General features: G+C 35.1%; 1 protein-coding gene across 3 annotated transcripts; it reads left to right on the top strand.

The window, feature by feature from the left end:
* Positions 1 to 1161: 1161 nt before the first annotated feature.
* Positions 1162 to 22929, top strand: LOC128188031 (retinal-binding protein-like). 3 transcript variants are annotated; one of them, XM_052858805.1, is made up of 15 exons: positions 1162 to 1418; positions 1880 to 1929; positions 4492 to 4561; positions 11654 to 11764; positions 12136 to 12205; positions 12316 to 12359; positions 12667 to 12729; positions 12982 to 13170; positions 16199 to 16274; positions 16570 to 16650; positions 16738 to 16821; positions 18043 to 18149; positions 18581 to 18720; positions 20172 to 20320; positions 20641 to 20852. In XM_052858805.1, the coding sequence occupies exons 3-15, from the start codon at positions 4547 to 4549 to the stop codon at positions 20703 to 20705; spliced, it is 1194 nt and encodes a 397-aa protein (XP_052714765.1). In that variant the 5' UTR covers positions 1162 to 1418; positions 1880 to 1929; positions 4492 to 4546; the 3' UTR covers positions 20706 to 20852. The 3 variants fall into 3 exon arrangements, with proteins under 3 accessions (XP_052714765.1, XP_052714762.1, XP_052714763.1); XM_052858802.1 differs by lacking the exon at positions 20641 to 20852 and adding an exon at positions 21522 to 22929 and having other exon boundaries at positions 1229 to 1418; XM_052858803.1 differs by lacking the exons at positions 1880 to 1929; positions 20641 to 20852 and adding an exon at positions 21522 to 22929 and having other exon boundaries at positions 1229 to 1418.
* Positions 22930 to 22965: the final 36 nt, after the last annotated feature.

The following is a 22965-nucleotide window of genomic DNA, read 5'->3' as shown; positions in this document are numbered from 1 at the left end:
TTGTATAAAAAAATATTTTAAAATTTTATTTCATTTATCTGATATTAGAATGATGCACATTCTGGGTCCATTTGTACAATACCACTCTCCTTGGAAAAGAGGACTTCCATGAATTTGAATTTTAATATTTTTTGTTAATGTTGGAAAGGAGATTTTATGTTTTTGTTTTGTTTTTTTTGGGGGGGTTTTTTGCAGAGCAGTTGCTTTTGGGGAAAATTTGATCGGTTTATTTTTAGATCCACAGTTCTTCCGCATATCATCAAATATATTGTTACATATATCATGTAACATTGTACATGAGCCGATATAGCACTTCCTGTATAGCACAGAGAATTAAAATAAGTCATACTATATTTATACAAAACATAGATTATATTTATAAAATTTATTTACATCTAATTATGTCATTTAGGTACATCTGCTCCTGACGGTTCGTAGAGCAATTGAAAATAGAGAATTGGCTGGTATAAATGATAAACTAGGATCACATACGAAATGGAGAAGCGTTGAAACACAATAGGTGAATAAAAACTCATGATCTCGAATGGTATGAACAATTTAATGTCAATGTAACAGACGTAATTCAACACATATTTTTTTGGTTATTTTAAACTAGTTTCATAGGTTCACAGAAACTGTGCCTTCACTCACGTGCCAAAAGTATGACAATTTTTTTCTTTTCACTATATATATATTTCATTGAAAATCAACACCTTTTAAAGAATCATTAAAAAGTAACCCCTTGACTGATTTTGAAAAGATTTGGATTGATAAATTCAGAATTTCTCTAGATTTTTTTTGGCATCATATTTAAATATTTTTCCAACCCTCTGTTTCTGAGATTTGAAGTTAATAATACAAAGAAAGATTTTTCGGCTTGCATATTTCAAAAGACATATAGTAGAGCTCTTAAAAATATCTTCGTGTTGTGTTTGAAATATATTGTACAAATGAGTCGTCAAAAAACTATTTTAATGAATGTCAAAAATTGCGAAATGAATATACTTAAATCAATATGAATTTCTTTAAAATCTGACAAAAAATAACAACGGAAAACCTTTTGAAAATAAGTCTTGTTTTCAGGGGGAAAATGACATAATTTTGGCACGCAAGTGTAGTATTTGCTTACTATTACTAAAAATTCGACGCTTGTGTAATTTGACTAAATCTGTCCGAGGAATGCAGCTAGACGCTTCGCGCTCCAGTGACTATTTTCTTTTCCGAGTATAGAAAATATTGCGCTCCTTCACATAACTTAAAATGGCGTGTCCAGAATTTGGGAAGATTTAGCCCCAGGAATAGTTTCCACGTACCGCCGACAAAACAGCTGTTACGTTTGTTAATGTGTACCTGGGGATCATTGTCTGGCGGGAACTGGCAGACGACAACATCAGACGGACTGTGACGTATAAACACAGGTAAGGCGGCTTGTCGGACTGGGTCCTTCTCCCCTGTGTCCGGATAGTCCTCCTTTTTATCCCCCCCCCCCCCCCCCCCCGATTTCGGAATTTTCTGAGGAAACACTTTGGGCTCGCTCTTAGAGTACTGTGGTTGACTTGGTTACAGGTAGACAGACCAGCGAACCACTGGTCTGTTTACGTTCATTGTAAATTCATACTAGAAGTCAAAATGTGTGACTGCACAACGTTGGGGGGTAAGTTATTGTGAATCTGTGTGGGTAGGGTGGGTTCAGTTTGCTGATTCAGTGTTCAGATGTGACTGATAAATCTTACCAGAAATCGTTCAATATGGTTTAGAACAATGTACTGAAGTTCATTCAACTCTACATTTTTTAAAAAGGACACACACTTCAGTGAATACCTTATTGATGTCTGTTATTGGGTATGCCGACGATTTTATGTTTCGTGTTTCTTTTCAGTGATTTTAATGAGCTGCGTTGAGTGTAAAGTATTCTCGGAACTGTGGAAGGTACATGCAATAGTTTTTTTTCACATTTTCCATAAAGTTTTCTTTATGTCGTTTCTTGGTGTAACATCTATTGGACTAATGGTCTTACAAAATCATTTAATAACGAATTAAATAGATTAAAAAGGAAAATTTGTTAAGATTTAACTGATTTTATAAATATTCACAGATATAAAAAAAATTGGCGATTTTTCTAATTGGTGACTAGTGATTTGAGTGATTGTTAACCGCAAGCATTTCATATGAAGGAAATAGGTAAAGAAAAAGGAGATGTTTGTATTGTCATTTTAAGCTTTCCTAGCTTGTGGCCGTATAAAGGGCAAAAAGTGGAACAACTCCTCTATACAAAGCTTCACAAGTTTGTCGGCACAACAACAACAAAAAACATGTCCAGTGAAAGGAATCAAATTCAGACCCCGTCATTTTATTCAACCCTCGTTGGTAAACAATTTAATTGGGTGTACATACACACCGCACAGTAAAACGCCAATTAAATTTTATAATGGGCAAGCTTAGTAATATATTTTATTCCATTGGACTAAATCGTCAGATCAGATAGAAAGAAGGGTTTTGCTCGCTCCACGTTAACAAGGGAAATAAAGCCGTTTACGACATTCCGGAGCAGATCAGACGATTCGGCCCAAAAAGCACCACTGTTTACAATGCCGGCCACCTACATGTTTAAAAGCCCTCGTACTTATAACGTCTGTGGCCAGAAAGGTGATTGCCCTACTTTGTGACGACTGTCCATGTATATCTAAATATATATGTGTACTCGGGTCATAAGAGTCTGAGTAAATAGTAGATACTTTCACAGCAAAAACTCTGATTACATTGTATACATCAATACAAAAAAAAACGTGAGACAATTGCATGTCGTAGTTGTTAATGCGGGGCCCCAGGTGTTGGGGGAGTGGGGGTTTACACTAATACAAATGTAGCTGTCCAGGTATTTCTGGCTTGACCTGCTTTGCTCCCTGGTCCCTTTGACCGGGACTCGACCCAACTCTCGGGATTTAATTGCACTCTCATAAAATTCCCATAGAGGTCCCTTTTTAGAATTTTCACTTCATAAGGGTGCACTATATTTTGCTGGAGTGAAAAGAAAATGATATCAATTGATGTTGGATTTGAACCCCGTTCTTGGTTTGCCTCGCGCGGTTAAAAGTTGAAACTGTCAGATCAAATTATGAAAATTTAGGACTGTAAAGAAAAGATTCACAAAACAGGAACATTTTCATTCTCTCCTTGATGACCGCCTCCGATAAATGATTCAGCAATTTTCCCTTTTATCATTTTATGGGAATACTGTGTGAATATAGTAAGTGAGATTTTTTTTTCAGTGCCAACATTTTTAATTCAGCATAGCTATGTAAATTGTTCTATCATTTTAACAGATTTTTCTTCATTAAAAAAGACATTTACTTGATACTGCTATTCTAGTATATATATTAATTTCCTAACGATATCGTGTTTTTTTTTTAAGTTAAACGAATGTTGTTATGTTCACTGAGTTTCACCAAATTGCTATCTCCTGCTCGTTTTAAAGATTGATTTTTTTAAACTGATCAAGATAATCTATTTATTATAACTTTTGATAAAAGTAAAGAGACCATCTATGCAATGTATATTTTATTTATTTCAATATCGTTAAGACAGGTGCCTACGAAGCTTTTGATTTTTAATCTTTTAATTTTTGTGGGTTGTTTTGATGTATAAACTTTGCCAGTTTACCAAGTAAAAGTGATTAAACTGTGGTGAGAAGTGTTCATCATTTACGTATCATTTATATCAGTTCACTTAAAATGATTAAATTTTTTAAAAAATTTTCTCTCGTTTTTTTCCGCTCAATAACCCTCTGTCATCTAATATTAATTAATAAGATGGTAAATTGTGGAATACATGAAACGTAGTTTGTAATTAACCTATAATGTGATTTACACGTTGTCGCGGTATGGGGCAGAGAGGAAATTGAAGCTTAAAACGTGTTGGTCCAAAAAAGTATATTTAAAACGAATGAAGAATTACTAAATATCATAGACTTTGTATAATCACAAACTCATTATTGAAACTGAGCTATAAACGCTTCAGGATACATGAATGTCATTTTGTAATGATATTCATTGAGTGATGAATTTCACAATGTCGTGTAAATTCCCGATCTATTTTCTCTTCATAAATAGCTTATTAACACAATTAATTTAAAATTCCTAATGCATGTGCAATGGTTACATAATCGAAAATATGCCTCGGATAACCCCGAATGCATCAATATGTCAATGGTAAACTATCATACATATAGTTATATAGGAAAAACAAACCCTCTTGTTTTTTTTTGTGGGACGAGGGGGTTATACTTTTGAACCACAAGCTACTATTTATTTTCTAAATTATTTTGATATTGTTAAACGTTTGCCCTTCATAAGACATCTAAAACCTATAGTTAACATAACTATTAAATGTGGAAATGTTATAAATATTTATTAACCTAATTATAAAATAAAGATTTTTTATTTATTTATCATTTTCATTTTCAAAATGTGCTCTGTGATTTATTTTAACTAGGTCACTGTCATTTAGAGTGAAGAGAGAAAAAAAATGAAAGACCTGGTGTGACATCATGAGCAAAAAGAAGGTAAAATAAATTTCAGAAACTGAGAGCTCTATTTATGATAGTCCCTGACCATATAAGCGTGTTGTTGTATAGTCACGTGACTATGACATTATCCACATTATCCACATATTAATCTACCAAATGTAGACTAGTAAAAAAAATAGATTTATGAGATAAATTTGCATTTTATTACCTAAAGATTCTCATATCTTTCTCCATATAAAGATAAGGTATAAGTTCACGTGAAGATTAAGCTGATTCCACAGGCACGTTGCATCGTTTTTAAGTCACCTAAGCTGAAAGCTTAATTGAGCTTTTCTGATCACTTTTTGTCCGGCGTCTCTCCGTCCGTCTGTCTGTCTTTCACATTTTCGACTTCTTCTCCAGAACCATTGGGCCGAATTCAACCATACTTAAAACAACACATCCTTAGATAAAGGGAATTCAACATACACATGTAATTAAAATGAAGGGCCACACCCTCTTTCAAAGGGAGATAACTAAAAATCATTGAAAATATGTTGGTGTTTTCCAAAAATATTCTTCTCAAAAACCATTTAGCCAGAAAAGCTGTTACCCATGTGAAAGCTTCCATAGGTAGGCTAGATATTATTTCGTTCAAATAATGATCCCAAAGGGTTGGATGGGGCCACAATGAGCGGTCGAATTTTCATACAGGAATATACAGAGAAAAATCTTTAAAATCTTCTTCTCAGAATCCGATCAGCCAGAAATGCCGAAACAGGTATGAAGGCATCTTCGGTTAGGGTAGATTCAAATTTGATCAAATCATGATCCATTTGCAGGGGTAGGGTGGGGCCACAGTGAGAGGTCAAATTTTTGCATCGGAATATATAGAGAAAAATCTTCATTTTTTTTTGGGGGGGGGGGGGGTGGGGGGCTCCAATTTTAATAAGGAAATTAAATTAAAATGTTCACAAAAATTTCAATGTCATTATGTATGGTTGTACTTAATTCTTTAACGATTGTTTAGACTCTGGCTCCTGGAAATTCTTTGACTTCAAAAGCGGTTCAAAAATTTGATGTTTATAATCCATGTATAAACAGTTGTTTAAGATCTTTTTGACATTAGCAATGCTCTATATGTGACATGACTGTAAAATCATTGTTACCAAGGGATTCAATGATAAACATAACAATATGCAAGGGAGTTGGTTTATACAGTATCTTGTGTATGACATTAATAAGATATTTTGTTTATGACTCCTTAAAGCTGATTCTATTATGTATATTGTTGCTCAGGTGAGCAATGTGGTCCATAGGCCTTTTGTTAAAAGTGGGAGAGGAGTAGACTCATCCAAAAAAATATTGACCTAAAAAGGATGAAAACTTTGCAAATTATCAAAATCCTAATACAGGGGGAGGGGGGGGGGGGGGCAACTCCATTATCATTTTTCTATATAATATTTTAAGAAAAAGTTTGCCTCGACAAAAAAGGGTGGCAGCCCCCCCCCCCTCCCCCAAACAATAGAGCGTCATCTACACGGAGTGATTTCGAGGTGTCTTAACATCATCAAAATATACAACACCAGAAAGATTTACGAGGGTTGTCCCAAAATAATGTAGACAGGAAATATGATTTATAATCTGTTCACTGCAATTTCATTAGACTTTAATGTTTTCTTCAATGACCCTTTGGCAAACAATACTGAAAATTTCGAATCTGTACTTTATTTATTTCTCGAGAAAATGAATAATTAGTAACAACAAGTTTTGTCAGGCGGCGCACTGTGCGACGTCGAAAATTTCCAGTTTTACGTTGTTGCTAAACCCTCCATATCGTTTACGATAACGTTTACGTATTATTTCCGAAAATGTCTTAGAAAAGATATTATCTTTGAACATGTAACCCGAGTGCACATTCAACATATATTTCTATTTTTGTTTTTGTTTTTAAATATTTCTAAGTACAAACGATCTGTCGGAGCCAAACTTGCCCTGTATTACTTGTTGACTAACGTCCGTCTTGCCGAAATGTGTCGTTCAGCATTTTGACGTCCATTGATATCGTTCGGGGTTTCTTTTTTCCACTTATTTTATCATACTTGTTCAAATATTTTCAATGTTGTTTAACTACTTATTCACAAAACGCATTTCTAATCTATTTTGTTAATTTCATTTACTTCCAAACCCGCTTAGGATTTATTTCATGGTCTTTACAAAATTGTATCTGTTACTGCTGGGCCGCCTTAAACGCTGACAACGTCATTTTATTACGAGTTAACTTTTCGACTTGTCACAAAACGCGCTATAAAATATTTAAAAGTTTTATTATAGCCTAAAAATTTTCTGGGTAAATAATAGAATAATTATCAAATATCAGTGTATGTTTTATTTGAATTTTTTCATTCGAAAAGTACTTTTCATCGCAATCTTCTTTTCATTATGTTGATTTTAACTTTTTGTTTTTGACATTGCAGCGCATGTCGAATTTCTGATCTAACATGTTTTCATTTCACTAATTTAATCTCAAACAATATTTGATTTTAAAACATTCTTTGAATGCAAATTTCTTCAACCCTTTGTGGCACAAATTCCATCATCCTTTGTCTTCGATTAACTGAATAACGCCACTTGTCTACGCTATTTTGGGACAACCCTCGTATTCCATGAGCGTGCTGCTACCTCATTACATATCGCGTGAGAATAGAACTACCCATTCATAAATCAATAATTACAACACAGCATGATACCAAAGAGTAATGCTACCGGTAATAACCAAATAGTAATGCCACTAGTAATAACCAAATAGTAATGCTACCGGTAATAACCATGGAGTAGTGCCATCGGTAATAATCAAATAGTAATGCCACCAGTAATTACCAAATAGTAATGTCATCGGTAATAACCAAATAGTAATGCCATCGGTAATAATCAAATAGTAATGCCACCGGTAATAACCAAATAGTAATTCCATCGGTAATAACCAAAGAGAAATGTCAACGATAATACCCAAATAGTAATGCCATCGGTAATAACCAAATAGTAATGCCATCGGTAATAACCAAAGAGTAATGCCATCGGTAATAACCAAATAGTAATGCCATCGGTAATAACCAAAGAGTAGTGCCATCGGTAATAACCAAATAGTAATGTCATCGGTAATAACCAAATAGTAATGCCATCGGTAATAACCAAAGAGTAGTGCCATCGGTAATAACCAAATAGTAATGCCATCGGTAATAACCAAAGAGAAATGTCAACGATAATACCCAAATAGTAATGCCATCGGTAATAACCAAATAGTAATGCCATCGGTAATAACCAAATAGTAATGCCACCAGTAATAACCAAATAGTAATGCCATCGGTAATAACCAAAGAGTAGTGCCATCGGTAATAATCAAATAGTAATGCCACCAGTAATTACCAAATAGTAATGTCATCGGTAATAACCAAATAGTAATGCCATCGGTAATAATCAAAGAGTAATGCCACCGGTAATAACCAAATAGTAATTCCATCGGTAATAACCAAAGAGAAATGTCAACGATAATACCCAAATAGTAATGCCATCGGTAATAACCAAATAGTAATGCCATCGGTAATAACCAAAGAGTAATGTCATCGGTAATAACCAAATAGTAATGCCATCGGTAATAACCAAAGAGTAGTGCCATCGGTAATAACCAAATAGTAATGTCATCGGTAATAACCAAATAGTAATGCCATCGGTAATAACCAAAGAGTAGTGCCATCGGTAATAACCAAATAGTAATGCCATTTGTAATAACCAAAGAGTAGTGCCATCGGTAATAACCAAATAGTAATGCCATCGGTAATAACCAAATACTAATGCCATCGGTAATAACCAAAGAGTAATGTCATCGGTAATACCCAAATAGTAATTCCATCGGTAATAACCAAAGAGAAATGTCAACGATAATACCCAAATAGTAATGCCATCGGTAATAACCAAATAGTAATGCCATCGGTAATAACCAAAGAGTAATGTCATCGGTAATAACCAAATAGTAATGCCATCGGTAATAACAAAAGAGTAGTGCCATCGGTAATAACCAAATAGTAATGTCATCGGTAATAACCAAATAGTAATGCCATCGGTAATAACCAAAGAGTAGTGCCATCGGTAATAACCAAATAGTAATGCCATCGGTAATAACCAAATAGTAATGCCATCGGTAATAACCAAATAGTAATGCCATCGGTAATAACCAAAGAGTAATGTCATCGGTAATAACCAAATAGTAATGCCATCGGTAATAACCAAAGAGTAGTGCCATCGGTAATAACCAAAGAGAAATGTCAACGATAATACCCAAATAGTAATGCCATCGGTAATAACCAAATAGTAATGCCATCGGTAATAACCAAATAGTAATGCCACCAGTAATAACCAAATAGTTATGCCATCAGTAATAACCAAAGAGTAATGTCATCGGTAATAACCAAAGAGTAGTGCCATCGGTAATAACCAAATAGTAATGTTATCGGTAATAACCAAATAGTAATGCCATCTGTAATAACCAAAGAGTAGTGCCATCGGTAATAACCAAATAGTAATGCCATCAGTAATAACCAAATAGTAATGCCATCGGTAATAACCAAAGAGTAATGTCATCGGTAATACCCAAATAGTAATTCCATCCGTAATAACCAAAGAGAAATGTCAACGATAATACCCAAATAGTAATGCCATCGGTAATAACCAAATAGTAATGCCATCGGTAATAACCAAAGAGTAATGTCATCGGTAATAACCAAATAGTAATGCCATCGGTAATAACCAAATAGTAATGCCATCGGTAATAACCAAATAGTAATGCCATCGGTAATAACCAAATAGTAATGCCATCGGTAATAACCAAAGAGTAATGTCATCGGTAATAACCAAATAGTAATGCCATCGGTAATAACCAAAGAGTAGTGCCATCGGTAATAACCAAAGAGAAATGTCAACGATAATACCCAAATAGTAATGCCATCGGTAATAACCAAATAGTAATGCCATCGGTAATAACCAAATAGTAATGCCACCAGTAATAACCAAATAGTTATGCCATCAGTAATAACCAAAGAATAATGTCATCGGTAATAACCAAAGAGTAGTGCCATCGGTAATAACCAAATAGTAATGTTATCGGTAATAACCAAATAGTAATGCCATCTGTAATAACCAAAGAGTAGTGCCATCGGTAATAACCAAATAGTAGTGCCATCGGTAATAACCAAATAGTAATGCCATCGGTAATAACCAAATAGTAATGTCATCGGTAATAACCAAATAGTAATGCCATCGGTAATTACCAAAGAGTAATGTCATCGGTAATAACCAAATAGTAATGCCATCGGTAATAACCAAAGAGAAATGTCAACGATAATACCCAAATAGTAATTCCATCGGTAATAACCAAAGAGAAATGTCAACGATAATACCCAAAAAGTAATGCTATCGGTAATAACCAAATAGTAATGCCATCGGTAATAACCAAAGAGTAATGTCATCGGTAATAACCAAATAGTAATGCCATCGGTAATAACCAAAGAGTAGTGCCATCGGTAATAAACAAATAGTAATGTCATCGGTAATAACCAAATAGTAATGTCATCGGTAATAACCAAATAGTAATGCCATCGGTAATAACAAAATCGTAATGTCATCTGTAATAACCAAATAGTAATGCTACCGGTAATAACCATGGAGTAATGTCATCGGTAATAACCAATTAGTAATGCCATCGGTAATAACCAATTAGTAATGCAATAGGTAATAACTTAATAGTCATGTCACCGGTATTAAGCAAAGAGTAATGTCACCGGTTATTACTTAAGAGTAATGTCACCATTTATAACTTAAAAATAATGCCACCGGTAATAACCGAAGAGTAATACCACCAGTTATTACTTAAGAGTAATGTCACCATTTATAACTTAAAAATAATGCCACCGGTAATAACCGAAGAGTAATACCACAGGTTATTACTTAAGAGTAATGTCACCATTTTTAACTTAAAAATAATGCCACCGGTAATAACCGAAGAGTAATACCACCAGTTATTACTTAAGAGTAATGTCACCATTTATAACTTAAAAATAATGCCACCGGTAATAACCGAAGAGTAATACCACCAGTTATTACTTTAGAGTAATGTCACCAGTTATAACATGAGAGTAATGCCACCAATAATAATAATTTAAAAGTAATGCAACCGGTAATAACCAAAGAGTATTGCCTCCAGTAATAACTATCGAATAATCTACCAGTATCAACAAAAAGGGTATTTCATCGGTAATTATCAAAGAGTTATTTCACCGGCGATAACAATGCAAAAAACTCTATCACATTACAATCGATAATACCCAAAGGAACAATATAAAACCGGTAATAGCTAAGGAGCATCTTCACCTGGCATTAACAACACAAAGAGCATTCAAACTGGTGTAATGACTAATTATAGAAAATTACGCCAGTATTTACTTAAGAGTAACCTTATCAGTAATAAACACCAATTTCTTCGGTAATAACAAACACTGCCTTGATATTTGTTCTTCATCACACATACTCATACTGCTGAACTGTGTCTGGACACCGATAACTCTATAAGCACAAAATGATAGCTTCTCGCCGGTATTTTGTACTTTAGATCTATTTCTGGTCTGAGATATGTGGTACCCAGACCCCGTAGGCAGCGTCTCCAATAAATCTTTATGATTATGTAACACCTTGTAACGTAAGCGAACACTCCCAGACTCGGGTCACACAAGAGTAGGCCGTATTTTAATGTAAATGAATGTCTTTTTGACATGACGTACGACTCATCAATCAGATTTTCGTATATCTCCCTTGAAGTTCCATTCCACAATTTCAGTAGGAAGTGAATGTGTTATGGTCTCAAAATTGTAAACCTTTGAGGCGTTAAAACAAACACTGCCGTACTAAGTCAATCCGATCATTAATAGTACATTGTCATCGGATTATACAGAGAGTTACCGATCATACCGTCATCAGCACGGCTTTTTAGCACCATCTACTAGTAGTTCCACTACCCCCCTCCCTTCTCACAGAGATGATAGTACAGATGAAAGCTTGACTGTGGGGATTTGTTGAGTTGTGTTTATTATGTCTCTACAGTACTCTATGAATGGGCAGCTGGAACCGACGGACGCTAAACGGATTCCAGATAATGACCAAACTAACGGTCCGAAACAACCCCAGACCAAGGAAGAAGTCGCTCTGGTAGAGGTAGGAGAGAGAGAGAGAGAGAGAGAGAGAGAGAGAGAGAGAGAGAGAGAGAGAGAGAGAGAGAGAGAGATGTCGTAACTTTAAATAATGTGAAGAAGATTGAGATACCTGTCTAATTTTAAATCGTTACGTTGGATCATACGCCGATAATCAACATACGACAACACGGAATTAAATCATCTCATTTTACGCATTTCATTATTTTTTTGGTAGTTTAATTTACCTATCAGTAGCTTATAAGTTGATTAAGTTTCTCTATATTTTTGAGAGAAAATACTTTAACAGTAGAAAGAAAGCTTACTTTGCAGAAAAGTATAATAATGTAACCTTCCTATAAATTATAACTCTATTGATTTTATATTTCCACACAGTTCAAACGACGAGTACAAGATCTAGTGAAACCTAGCCATGACGACTTTTACCTACGAAGATGGTTGAAAGGTATGATGTGTGCTGCTATTTCTAGATGTTGATGAGCATAAAAATGCAATGAAGAATATAATAAACAATTCAAGAAATTAAAATGACGCAATCTTCTTTCTCTTTTTCAGCTCGGTGTTTTGACGTAGACAAAGCCGAGCAAATGTTTAGAGCAGTAAGTGATTGGTTTTCATTTCTTGAATAGCTTGGGGCAATCCCATGAATATAATATATACCCCCCTCCAAAAACATTTAATTAAAAATAATCAAAGAATTCATCTAAAATTAAATAAGTCATCAGCCGAATGAACTAATCTACTCATTGTGTCTTTGATTATCTGCTTCGGTTCTCGTTGTCAAGGCAATGCCCGAGTAGTCCCGTTGTCTTTCACGGCGATTGTTTGATGATGAACGGAGAGTTTTTATATCTGAATCTACTTTTAATTTCACTGATGGTATTATGTATCCTGATGTATTTCCAGAGCATGGCTTTCCGGGAGAAGATGAAGGTAGATACTATACTAGAGGACTACAAACAACCCGAGGTACCGTATCCTGTATTTCCACAAAATAATAAAAAGAGTAGCGGAATAAGTATCTTCATATTAGAGCCAATGTCCTCTGTAAACTTTACATTTTCACCAAGAGACCCTGATATGAAGTATATTTATCAGTCCATGATTCAAAAGAACCAAAACCGCCGCTATACGTATATAAGCGTTTTAACAAGAGCTTCAGCTCTAAGTCCAAGCTCTTGGTAAAACGGTTCTACTTAGACTTTGAACCTTTATTGGCAGGTGCTACAGAAATACCTGACAGGTGGGTTCTGTGGGCATGCGCGGGACGGTAGTCCTGTACGAGTGGAGCCCTACGGTCGTCTGGACATAAAGGGTCTGATGTGTTCCGTAAGAAAATCGGACTTGGAAAAAGCCAAGATTCAGCAATGTGAATGGACGGTTCTAGACTGGCAGAAGGAGAGCCAAAAGGTAATAAAGGGGTCGTTAAGTAGACAAAAGGTGGCGAAGGAGTCCTAAAGTAGACAAAAGGTGGCGAAGGAGTCCTAAAGTAGACGAAAGGTGGCGAAGGAGTCTTAAAGTAGACGAAAGGAGGCAAAACGTCCTTAAGTAGAGAAAATGGGATAAAGGGGTCCAATAGTAGACAAAAGGTGGCGAAGGGGTCCTTAAGTAGACGAAAGGTCCTAAAGTAGACAAAAAGTGCCGAAGGGGCCTCAGGTAGACAAAATGTGATAAAGGAGTCCTAAAGTAAAAACAAAGTGATAAAAGGGTCCTGATGTAGACAAAAGGTGGCAAAGGGGTCCTTAGGTAGACAAAAGGTCTAAAAGTAGACGAAAGGTGACAAAAGGACCTAAAGTAGACAAAAGATAACAAAGGGGTCCTTAAGTAGACAAAGGGTGACAAAGGGGTCCTAAAGTAGACAAAAGATCAAAATAGGTTCAAAATTAGACAAAAGGTACCGATTACAAAGGGGTCTTAAAGTAAGCAAAAGGTAACAAATGGGTCTTAAAGTAGGCTAAAGGTAACAAACTGGCTTAAAGAAGCCCCAAAATAACATTAAGGAACATAAATACATTTAAAGTATCATTCAATGAAAGTGGTTATAAAGTAGCCCAACAGTAACACTTAGTTTAATTAAGGATAATGATACCTTTAGGAAAAAAAATACGCAGTTACAGTAACTCAAACAGTAAGCTTCTTCACGTGGAACCATCAAAGAAGCAGGCATGGATACAGCTCGTAACATGTTTTAGAACGTACAAGTCATAATTCACGTAGTTCGTATCTTTTACCCTTTATCCGTGTGGTCTGTGTGGAGAATGAACAGGTTTTGTGTAACATTGACGAGGTTTTTTTGTTCTTTTTGTTTGCAATCGGAGACTTGTTTGACCTCTGTCTTAGGGCCATTGTTCAGAGGGTTCATATACAGTGTAAAAATATTTGTTCGCACAATGTACCCTACCCTTTTCACCAACTCTACTCTCCCCGTATCCCATATTCAGACAGACCTAAGTATGTATATCGGTCATAAAAAGAAGCTATTATTTCATTTACATTGTAAGATGACACCCTCAGAACAATAACAGCTCTGTATTATTGTATCATATGGCATTACAAATGTGCCTTCAACGATCAGAACTAGAACTATATAGCGTTAGATTTAGATTTGTAAAATTAATGTCTGGCAAAGATTCTGCCACGTGACGTATGACTTTGACAGCAGTTCATGTAAAAGTGTACCACGTATGTCAAGAGACGGGGATACTAATTTTGACGGGGGAAAACCACAGACAGTTGTTTCTGCAATTAAGTTATAATTATGATACAAAGGGGTAAAAGTCATGGCAGAAGCAATTGTCTATAGTTTTATCTTATTCTCGCTTCGGCATAAGGTGTAATAATTTTTTGTAGTATATATTTGAGACATTCATAATTTTCAGACAAGAACAGGTGTGTCGCCCCTGCCGTTCACAGTGAAGCATAAGTAAGCCAATCTCTTTGGCTGGCTCACACCGAGCCCTGAGATCCGATTACATGAAGCACCGAGTCTTGTTCTGTGTAGATACATTTTTTGCATCCATGTCAATCCCATTGATTTGCGTGCTTTGTAAAGGGTGTGCTGCATCAAGATATTGTGTAAGAGGATTTATTTTTCGATTGACTCATGTAGAGATCATTTGATTCATGCTACTTGTTGACTGAAAAGAAACACGAATTTTGCCATATCAAAATAAGGCTGTTGTAATATTACACGTTATTATGAGAGCAAATCCTTTATATTTTTATACATTATATTATCTTCTTACTACGAAAATAGAATTATGTTCTTGTATCTATAAATTATTAAAAATTGTACCTTAGATGGGTGCAATTTCAATGCCACCTTAACACTGGCATTATTATCTTCATGTAAATTAAGTAAGGTTTATAATGCTTGGTACATCTGAAGCATAATATTATATAAATAGTGCCTGTTTGGGAGGGTTACAGTTGAAAATGCCGCCCCCGAGAAAACCATTGTCAACCGACGCGAAGTGGAGGTTGACAAATGTATTTAAGGGGTGTCATTTTCAACTCTTACCCTCCCAAACAGGCACTATTTATTTTATTATGATGAATGTCTTAATTTTAAAGAAAAATTTACTGCTGACGTGAACTGTACGGTGAACCGTATGCGCATATAACAATTATACTTTCATGTTAAATACTGAAATCTGATTGGTTTAGACGCAGTTGGTAATCCGTTCTATTACCCTCAGCGTTAGAAACACACTTTGCAACGGGTAACACAACGAATTGTTACATGCGCGTAAATTATGCGCGTTCGGTTCGCCGTAGAATTCACTTCATTTCTATATAAAAGCAGTAAAATTTTCTATAAAATTAATACATTCAGTATAATAAAATGAATAGTGCCTGTTTGGGAGGGTAACTGTTGAAATTGACACCCCGAGACAACCATTATCAACCGACGCGAAGCGTCGGTTGACAATGGTTTCCTTGGGGTGTCAATTTCAACTGTTACCCTCCCAAACAGGCACTATTTATATAATGTTACATGTAACCGTTGCCAAGTGTGTTCCTCACGCTGAGAGTGATAGAGCGGATTATAAGCCAATCAGAATGAAACATGAAAATATAATAACATCGTATTATTCTTATTATTCTTAGTTTAACAAATCAAATACGATTTATTTTAATTATGAGAATGAACCGTTTGGGTGATTTATTAACTTTCTCTCACAAAAAAAATTATTAAATCATCATAACCATGCTTGTCAAATCAAACACTCAATAGAATAGAAAAACATATTCCACTTATAAAGAAAAGTGGGATACAATTACCCACCACATTAGGAGAAAAAAGATTTACCACAAATGCTCGCTTGTTCTATTTTAGCTATAATTTTGCAAATGATCACTTGTACTATTTTTAGTCTCGTGGGAAAAGCCGTTTGTTCTATTTTTAGTTAAATGTGTTCATTCGTTCTATTTTTAGCGCGGACAGCGGGTGGACGGGCTGACGGTGGTGTTCGATATGGCGGGAGTCGGCACCAGTATGCTCTGGCGACCAGGTAAATCATAGTTCTAAATGCCACTAATATGAACAAAAAACTTTTCCTAAACATAACACACATCAAATCTATAACTATTTCTAAATAATTTTGTTTTGGTTGGGACCTGCTATTTGTGTGTCTAAAATTACTCGTATAAAATTCGTGGTTCAATGTAAATGTAATTTTCATAATTTGTGTTATATCTTTTACATATATAGACATTACTTATTCTAGTATTCTTTGAATACAGAACATAGTAAAACTTAAAACGTTTAGCTTCTCAGTGTGATGTTTGATTTATCTTTACTTGTAGGTCTGAAAATGTACCTTCACTTAGTCAAAATCTTGGAGGACAACTATCCAGAGATGATGCGCTATCTTCTCATTATCAACGGTTAGTCGTGTAATCCATAAGCTTTCTCATTGTCTCTTTCTTTTCCCCAAAGAGCTTATATTTAATCCGAGCTTGTTATACATTTAGCTCCGAAGATCTTCCCGCTTCTGTACAAAATCTGCCGGCCACTGATCAGCGAGGACATGAAGAAAAAGATTCACGTCATAGGTGGTGAGTTATCAATTCAATTCAATTCATTTATTCCCTCAAAACCATGTAAATGGTACAAGAGGTACATCATGTATATAATATATATAACATATATAAACATGTACATAGTCAGAACGATGAACACGTGTACACCCTTTGTAATCAGTATAAATGATAATATTTACAAGACCAAACATGGATTAACTTATTGAAACCTACAGCGATCTAAGAAAAATCACGGACTGCACGAAATAATCATGATGACGTAAAACTCAGTCTCACAGGAGGCGATTTGGCTGTTCCTTTTCGCTGACTACTCAGTATCTGACGTATATAATGTTTTATTTGTACATGCACATTCATACAATGTTTTATTTGTACATGCACATTCATACAATGTTTTATTTGTACATGTACATTTATACAATGTTTTATTTGTACATGTACATTTATACAAATATGTTTTATTTGTACATTTACATTTATACATTATACACCATACATTTGTAATAACAGATGCATGTACTGGGAGAGTCGCATTGAAACTTAAAAACTGTTTTATTTAATTAAACGCCTATAAATAATGGCGGTGTACGATTAGAAACAAGAAAAAGAATATTTACATTTACATACTAGTATATACATGAAGATTTATAATTAAACTAAAAAGTAAAAGCCTCTAAAGAAGTTTTTTTTTTAAATTTCCTCTTTTTTTTTGGCTGCTTAATATGATTAGGTAGTTCATTCCATAGTTTTGGTCCAAGATTACTAAAACCTCGTCTCACTAAAAGTCTTTCTATTATTAAAAGGAACACTGTACTTCTGTGCATTTTATTTATTTCTCCTTGTGCTATTCCAGATAACATTACGTTGCAACTCCTGTCAATACAAGTTTTTCTTTTTATGTACAATGTAACTTGTAACAATTTTAACTTTTTATGTACAGTGTAACAATGTAATCATTTGCATTCTATCTATTTCTCCGTTTCGGAAAATATGACGTTGCAATAATTTCTGTTGTGTGTTGCTTCTTTCGTTAGATACTTTCAATACATTTGATCCTTTGATAATTTAGCGCAGCTGCGCGGCATTTTTTGTTGATATTTTCTTTGAAATTCAAGTTTCATTTAAAAAGGCACCGAAGTATCGTATGCATTTCACAGATTTTATTTCATTTTCGCCATGATGCCTTCCCTGCATTTTATCTTTAAAAAACGTGAAGGCTTCACGATTCATTGACAGGTGATTACACGGAGTACCTGTTGAAGTTTATCGACCCCTCAAACCTACCTGCCTGTTACGGGGGCTCACTGAGGGATCCAGACGGTGACCCTACCTGTAAAACAATGGTGAGTTAAAAGTCGGGGGTTCGGTCTCTGGTTGTAATACGATGGTGAGCTTATTTCACTGAGATTTCCTACCGCCACGCGGTTCACCTTTTCAAAAAAGTTTTAGACTCGACCCCTTTGTGATAAAAAGGGTACATGTAATCAGTAAGGCAATTAGGGTGTCCCTTTGCCAAAAGCGAAATTGAGTTGCCATTTATATCTCAAGTTGTTTATAGCTAACTAAAGTTTCATAGAATTCAGAAGTACGTCGAAAACAAATAAATAAAATATAAGAAACTTTGTGAAACCATTATGTAACCATTATGTGACAAGTGGGTAACAAGTTTGCTACACGGATACATGACAAAATGACAACTATGGTACATGAACATGTACTTTTGCAACTGTGACACAAACGCACATTAGTATTTTAATGAAATGATTTTGTTTAGATTTGTTATGGCGGCGAGGTTCCAGAAAAATATTTCCTACAGAACGCGGACTTTCAGGAACAGATGCAGTCTGCCACCGTACCAAGGGGAGACAAACTCTCCATCGACCAGCAGGTGGACAAAGTCGGCAGTATACTCAAGTAAGGACTGTTCTCAATATAGAGTCGACAGTATACTCAAGTAAGGACTGTACTCAATATAGAGTTGACAGTATACTCAAGTAAAGACTGTACTCAATATAGAGTCGACAGTGTACTCAAGTAAGAACTGTTCTCAATATAGAGTCGACAGTGTACTCAAGTAAGAACTGTTCTCAATATAGAGTCGACAGTATACTCAAGTAAAGACTGTACTCAATATAGAGTCAACAGTGTACTCAAGTAAGAACTGTACTAAATATAGAGTCGACATTATACTCAAGTAAGGACTGTACTCAATATAGAGTCAACAGTGTACTCAAGTAAAGACTGTACTCACTATAGAGTCGACAGTGTACTCAAGTAAAGACTGTACTCAATAAAGAGTCGACAGTGTACTCAAGTAAGGGCTGTACTCAATATAGAGTCGACAGTGTACTCAAGTAGAGTTGACAGTGTACTCAAGTAAAGACTGTACTCAATATAGAGTCAACAGTGTACTCAAGTAAGGACTGTACTCAATATAGAGTTGACAGTATACTCAAGTAAAGACTGCACTCAATATAGAGTCGACAGTGTACTCAAGTAAGGACCGTACTCAATACAGAGTCGACAGTGTACTCAAGTAAGGACTGTACTCAATACAGAGTCGACATTATACTCAAGTAAGGACTGCACTCAATATAGAGTCGACAGTGTACTCAAGTAAGGACTGTTCTCAATATAGAGTTGACAGTATACTCATGTAAGGACTGTACTCAATATAGAGTCGACAGTGTACTCAAGTAAGGACCGTACTCAATATAGAGTTGACAGTATACTCAAGTAAAGACTACACACAATATAGAGTCGACAGTGTACTCAAGTAAGGACTGTACTCAATACAGAGTCGACAGTGTACTCAAGTAAGGACTGTACTCAATACAGAGTCGACATTATACTCAAGTAAGGACTGCACTCAATATAGAGTCGACAGTGTACTCAAGTAAGGACTGTTCTCAATATACAGTTGACAGTATACTCATGTAAGGACTGTACTTAATATAGAGTCGACAGTGTACTCAAGTAAGGACCGTACTCAATATAGAGTCGACAGTGTACTCAAGTAAGGACCGTACTCAATACAGAGTCGACAGTGTACTCAAGTAAGGATTGTTCTCAATATAGAGTCGACAGTATACTCAAGTAAGGACTCACTGAATTCAATAAAGAGTCGGGGTGTCTATTTCTAAAAATAGTAATACCGGATTATAGAGGTCCAATTTGAATAAAAGTTTTGAACATGATAAAAGTTGACATTTAAATCACAAAATCGGCATAATTGTCGATCGTTTGAAATTAATGCATCATCATCAATACATCATCGTCATCATCATCATTTTGAATACTTGACTGTACTGTTATTTCCCACCCGTCGATAACTTTGGTTTTTATTACACCGCCTGACATTGTAGGTGGGAGTTTAAGACCGAGGACCACGACATCGGGTTCGGGGTGTTCTACAAGAGCCCCAAGGGCAGTGTTCCGGTCGTGGAGACATCACGTGTCAACAGTCACGTGGTCGCCGAGGATGGGAGCTACATCTGTGATAAAACAGGGACATGTGCGTTTAATTTGTTTCTCCTTTTTTTGTTTTAAATCTAGCTAGATTTTTTATTCATTTGTGAAATTATCTTAATGAGGTTGAGTGGTTAACAAATTAACCATCAGATCTTCCCTAAATTGTTATATATTAATTTTAAACCATAATTTTAGGACAGAAATTCCTACTACTACCCTATACATGTACTAATATCTCGATTGTAGTTCAGAAACTACGAATTTATTTTTTGTACTTTAATACTACTTTTTGGATTACATATAACATAAAATTTATGACTGCATCACAATACCATGCGTAAAACTAACTTTGTTGTATTTCAGATACTATAGAATTCAGTAGTTCTCGGTTGTATCGCACCGTTCTTTATTACAAAATACGAGTATGATTTAGGAACAGGAGGGAGCGTAGGTTTCTATGTTTTATCGAGTTTGTTCTAGCATCAACTTGACTGGTAGATCGGTTAATGATTGGTGTAGGAAGAAGCATGAATTGTCACGCCCAGAAATCTATATATATATATATATATATGTAATTGGCTTATTCCATAAAGAGTGAAGCATGGATTTGTTTGTAAACAATTAGCATGGGTTTGTTGTTCAGGCTTAACATTTTTTGTTTTTAAAGTTATAGCTAGCATGAATTTGTCTTTTTGGCCGGTATGATACGTTGTCACATGCAAGTCTGTGTTGGCATATTGATAAAAAAGCATGAATTCAACCGTTACTGTATGGCATATCGGGGCGTATTGTAAAATGTGGACTCGTTTTATGTTGTCAATGTTTACGTCAGATTTGCTTTAAGGGAACTATGCTCAAAGGATTTAAGAAGTATATTATAGATAAGAATTACTTTGTGGATATATGCATGCAAAGAGCTTGGTTTGAGAATACGGATAGAATATCTTTTCTATGATAAAACAAAATTTACACAATAAATCCTAGTTTGATGCCATCTTATTTGGTTTGTACAACTAACTTGTTTTGTTGCAAGGAAAATAAAGACTATATAAAGGAAATGGGAACGATTCAGCAAACTAAGTTTACAAAACCTATAAAAGATATATAGTCTTTTTGAGATTTTGAGATCTAAGAACTTGTCGGCCACTGCTGTTTTCAATCTACCGTTATTGTCTTCAGCCACTACTGATTGTATCATCACGTGATGCTCATTGATACCTTTGAGTCCTTTATTTATTTTACAGATACACTGGTCTTTGACAATTCGTTCAGCTGGACCAGGAGTAAGACTATTTACTATAACGCCGAGGTTCTGTGTGAGGACGAGGCTCTGATCACCACGGAGATCAACAGTCTGATCGAACAGGGAGACTGGGAAACCCTCTCCCGGAAGTTCGAAACCACGCACTTATAACCGGCCTCTTGAACTACAACCGATTTCTTTAAATTCAGGCAGTTAAAGCTGTCCCCCGAAACCACAGCGAATTACTTAAAATCTCTGGAATTACAGGCGATTAAAAAAATCCAGGTTCTTTATAACCACCCCTGGAGAACCGGTCCGGAAGAGTTAAAGATTCAAAACCACGCCCGAAATGAATCAATCTGTTTCACAATAGACGGTCCTCAAAACCGCTATGTTAAAAAAGCCACTCGCTGCACGCTTCCCTTATTAATGCCTGCTCATACTTATTTGTAATGGTTAAGAAAAGATAACTCCTTCTTTTTGGTTATGAGGAAGGTTGCACCTTTATAAGTATATCATGGACTTTGAGGGACAAAATTTTCTGTACAGTATTATTTCTATTTTTCCATCATCGTCTTTTCCTTGACACACGGTATAAGCTATTATTTGAATGGAATCACCATCAAGCTGGTGTTATTAGCCTTTGTTGACAGTACATGTATGTCCTACTTGCACATTGCTTTGCTGTAAAACAGACGATTTCTTATCCATCTCCACGTTTACTTCCCACTTTCATATAATGAATCAGTTCTCTGTTTATGAATAGAAACTTATCAATGCATTCTATTTCTGCATATCTGTACATGATATATGGAGTATTTCTATATATCTGTACATGATATATGGAGTATTTCTATATATCTGTACATGATATATGGAGTATTTCTATATATCTGTACATGATATATGGAGTATTTCTATATATCTGTACATGATATATGGAGTATTTCTATATATCTGTACATGTTAAATGGAATATTTCTCTATATGTGTACATGTAAAATGGAATATTCTTATGTACTTGTACATGATATATTATGTATTTTATAAATCTCACATAATAATTACATCATGTATTTTATATAATATCTTTGCATGACATGTATTTGATATATCTGTACATGATAATTATATTAAGTATTTTGTAAATTTGTACTTTTATTATTTATGTGTGACATGAATTATAGCAGTTTTTAACTAATCGCAGATATTGATACCTGCATTAGAAACAATGACAGGTTAAGGTATTGATATTTAAAACATACCGGAGCATCATCTTATCATTGTGTACAATTTCTATAAATCACTATATATCATTCAACATTCGTCACCTTCACTGTTTTTCTTTGTACGAAATCCCTCTGCGTTATCTCCACAAATCATCACTTTTCGATGTACGTGCATCATAGAGTTGACTATAGTACTTAAAAGTGCACTATACACAT

Source organism: Crassostrea angulata, chromosome 6 (assembly GCF_025612915.1).
Source record: "Crassostrea angulata isolate pt1a10 chromosome 6, ASM2561291v2, whole genome shotgun sequence".
Lineage (NCBI taxonomy): Eukaryota > Metazoa > Mollusca > Bivalvia > Ostreida > Ostreidae > Magallana > Magallana angulata.
Note: the sequence above shows the minus strand (reverse complement) of the source record. Positions and strands in the feature narration are given on the sequence as shown.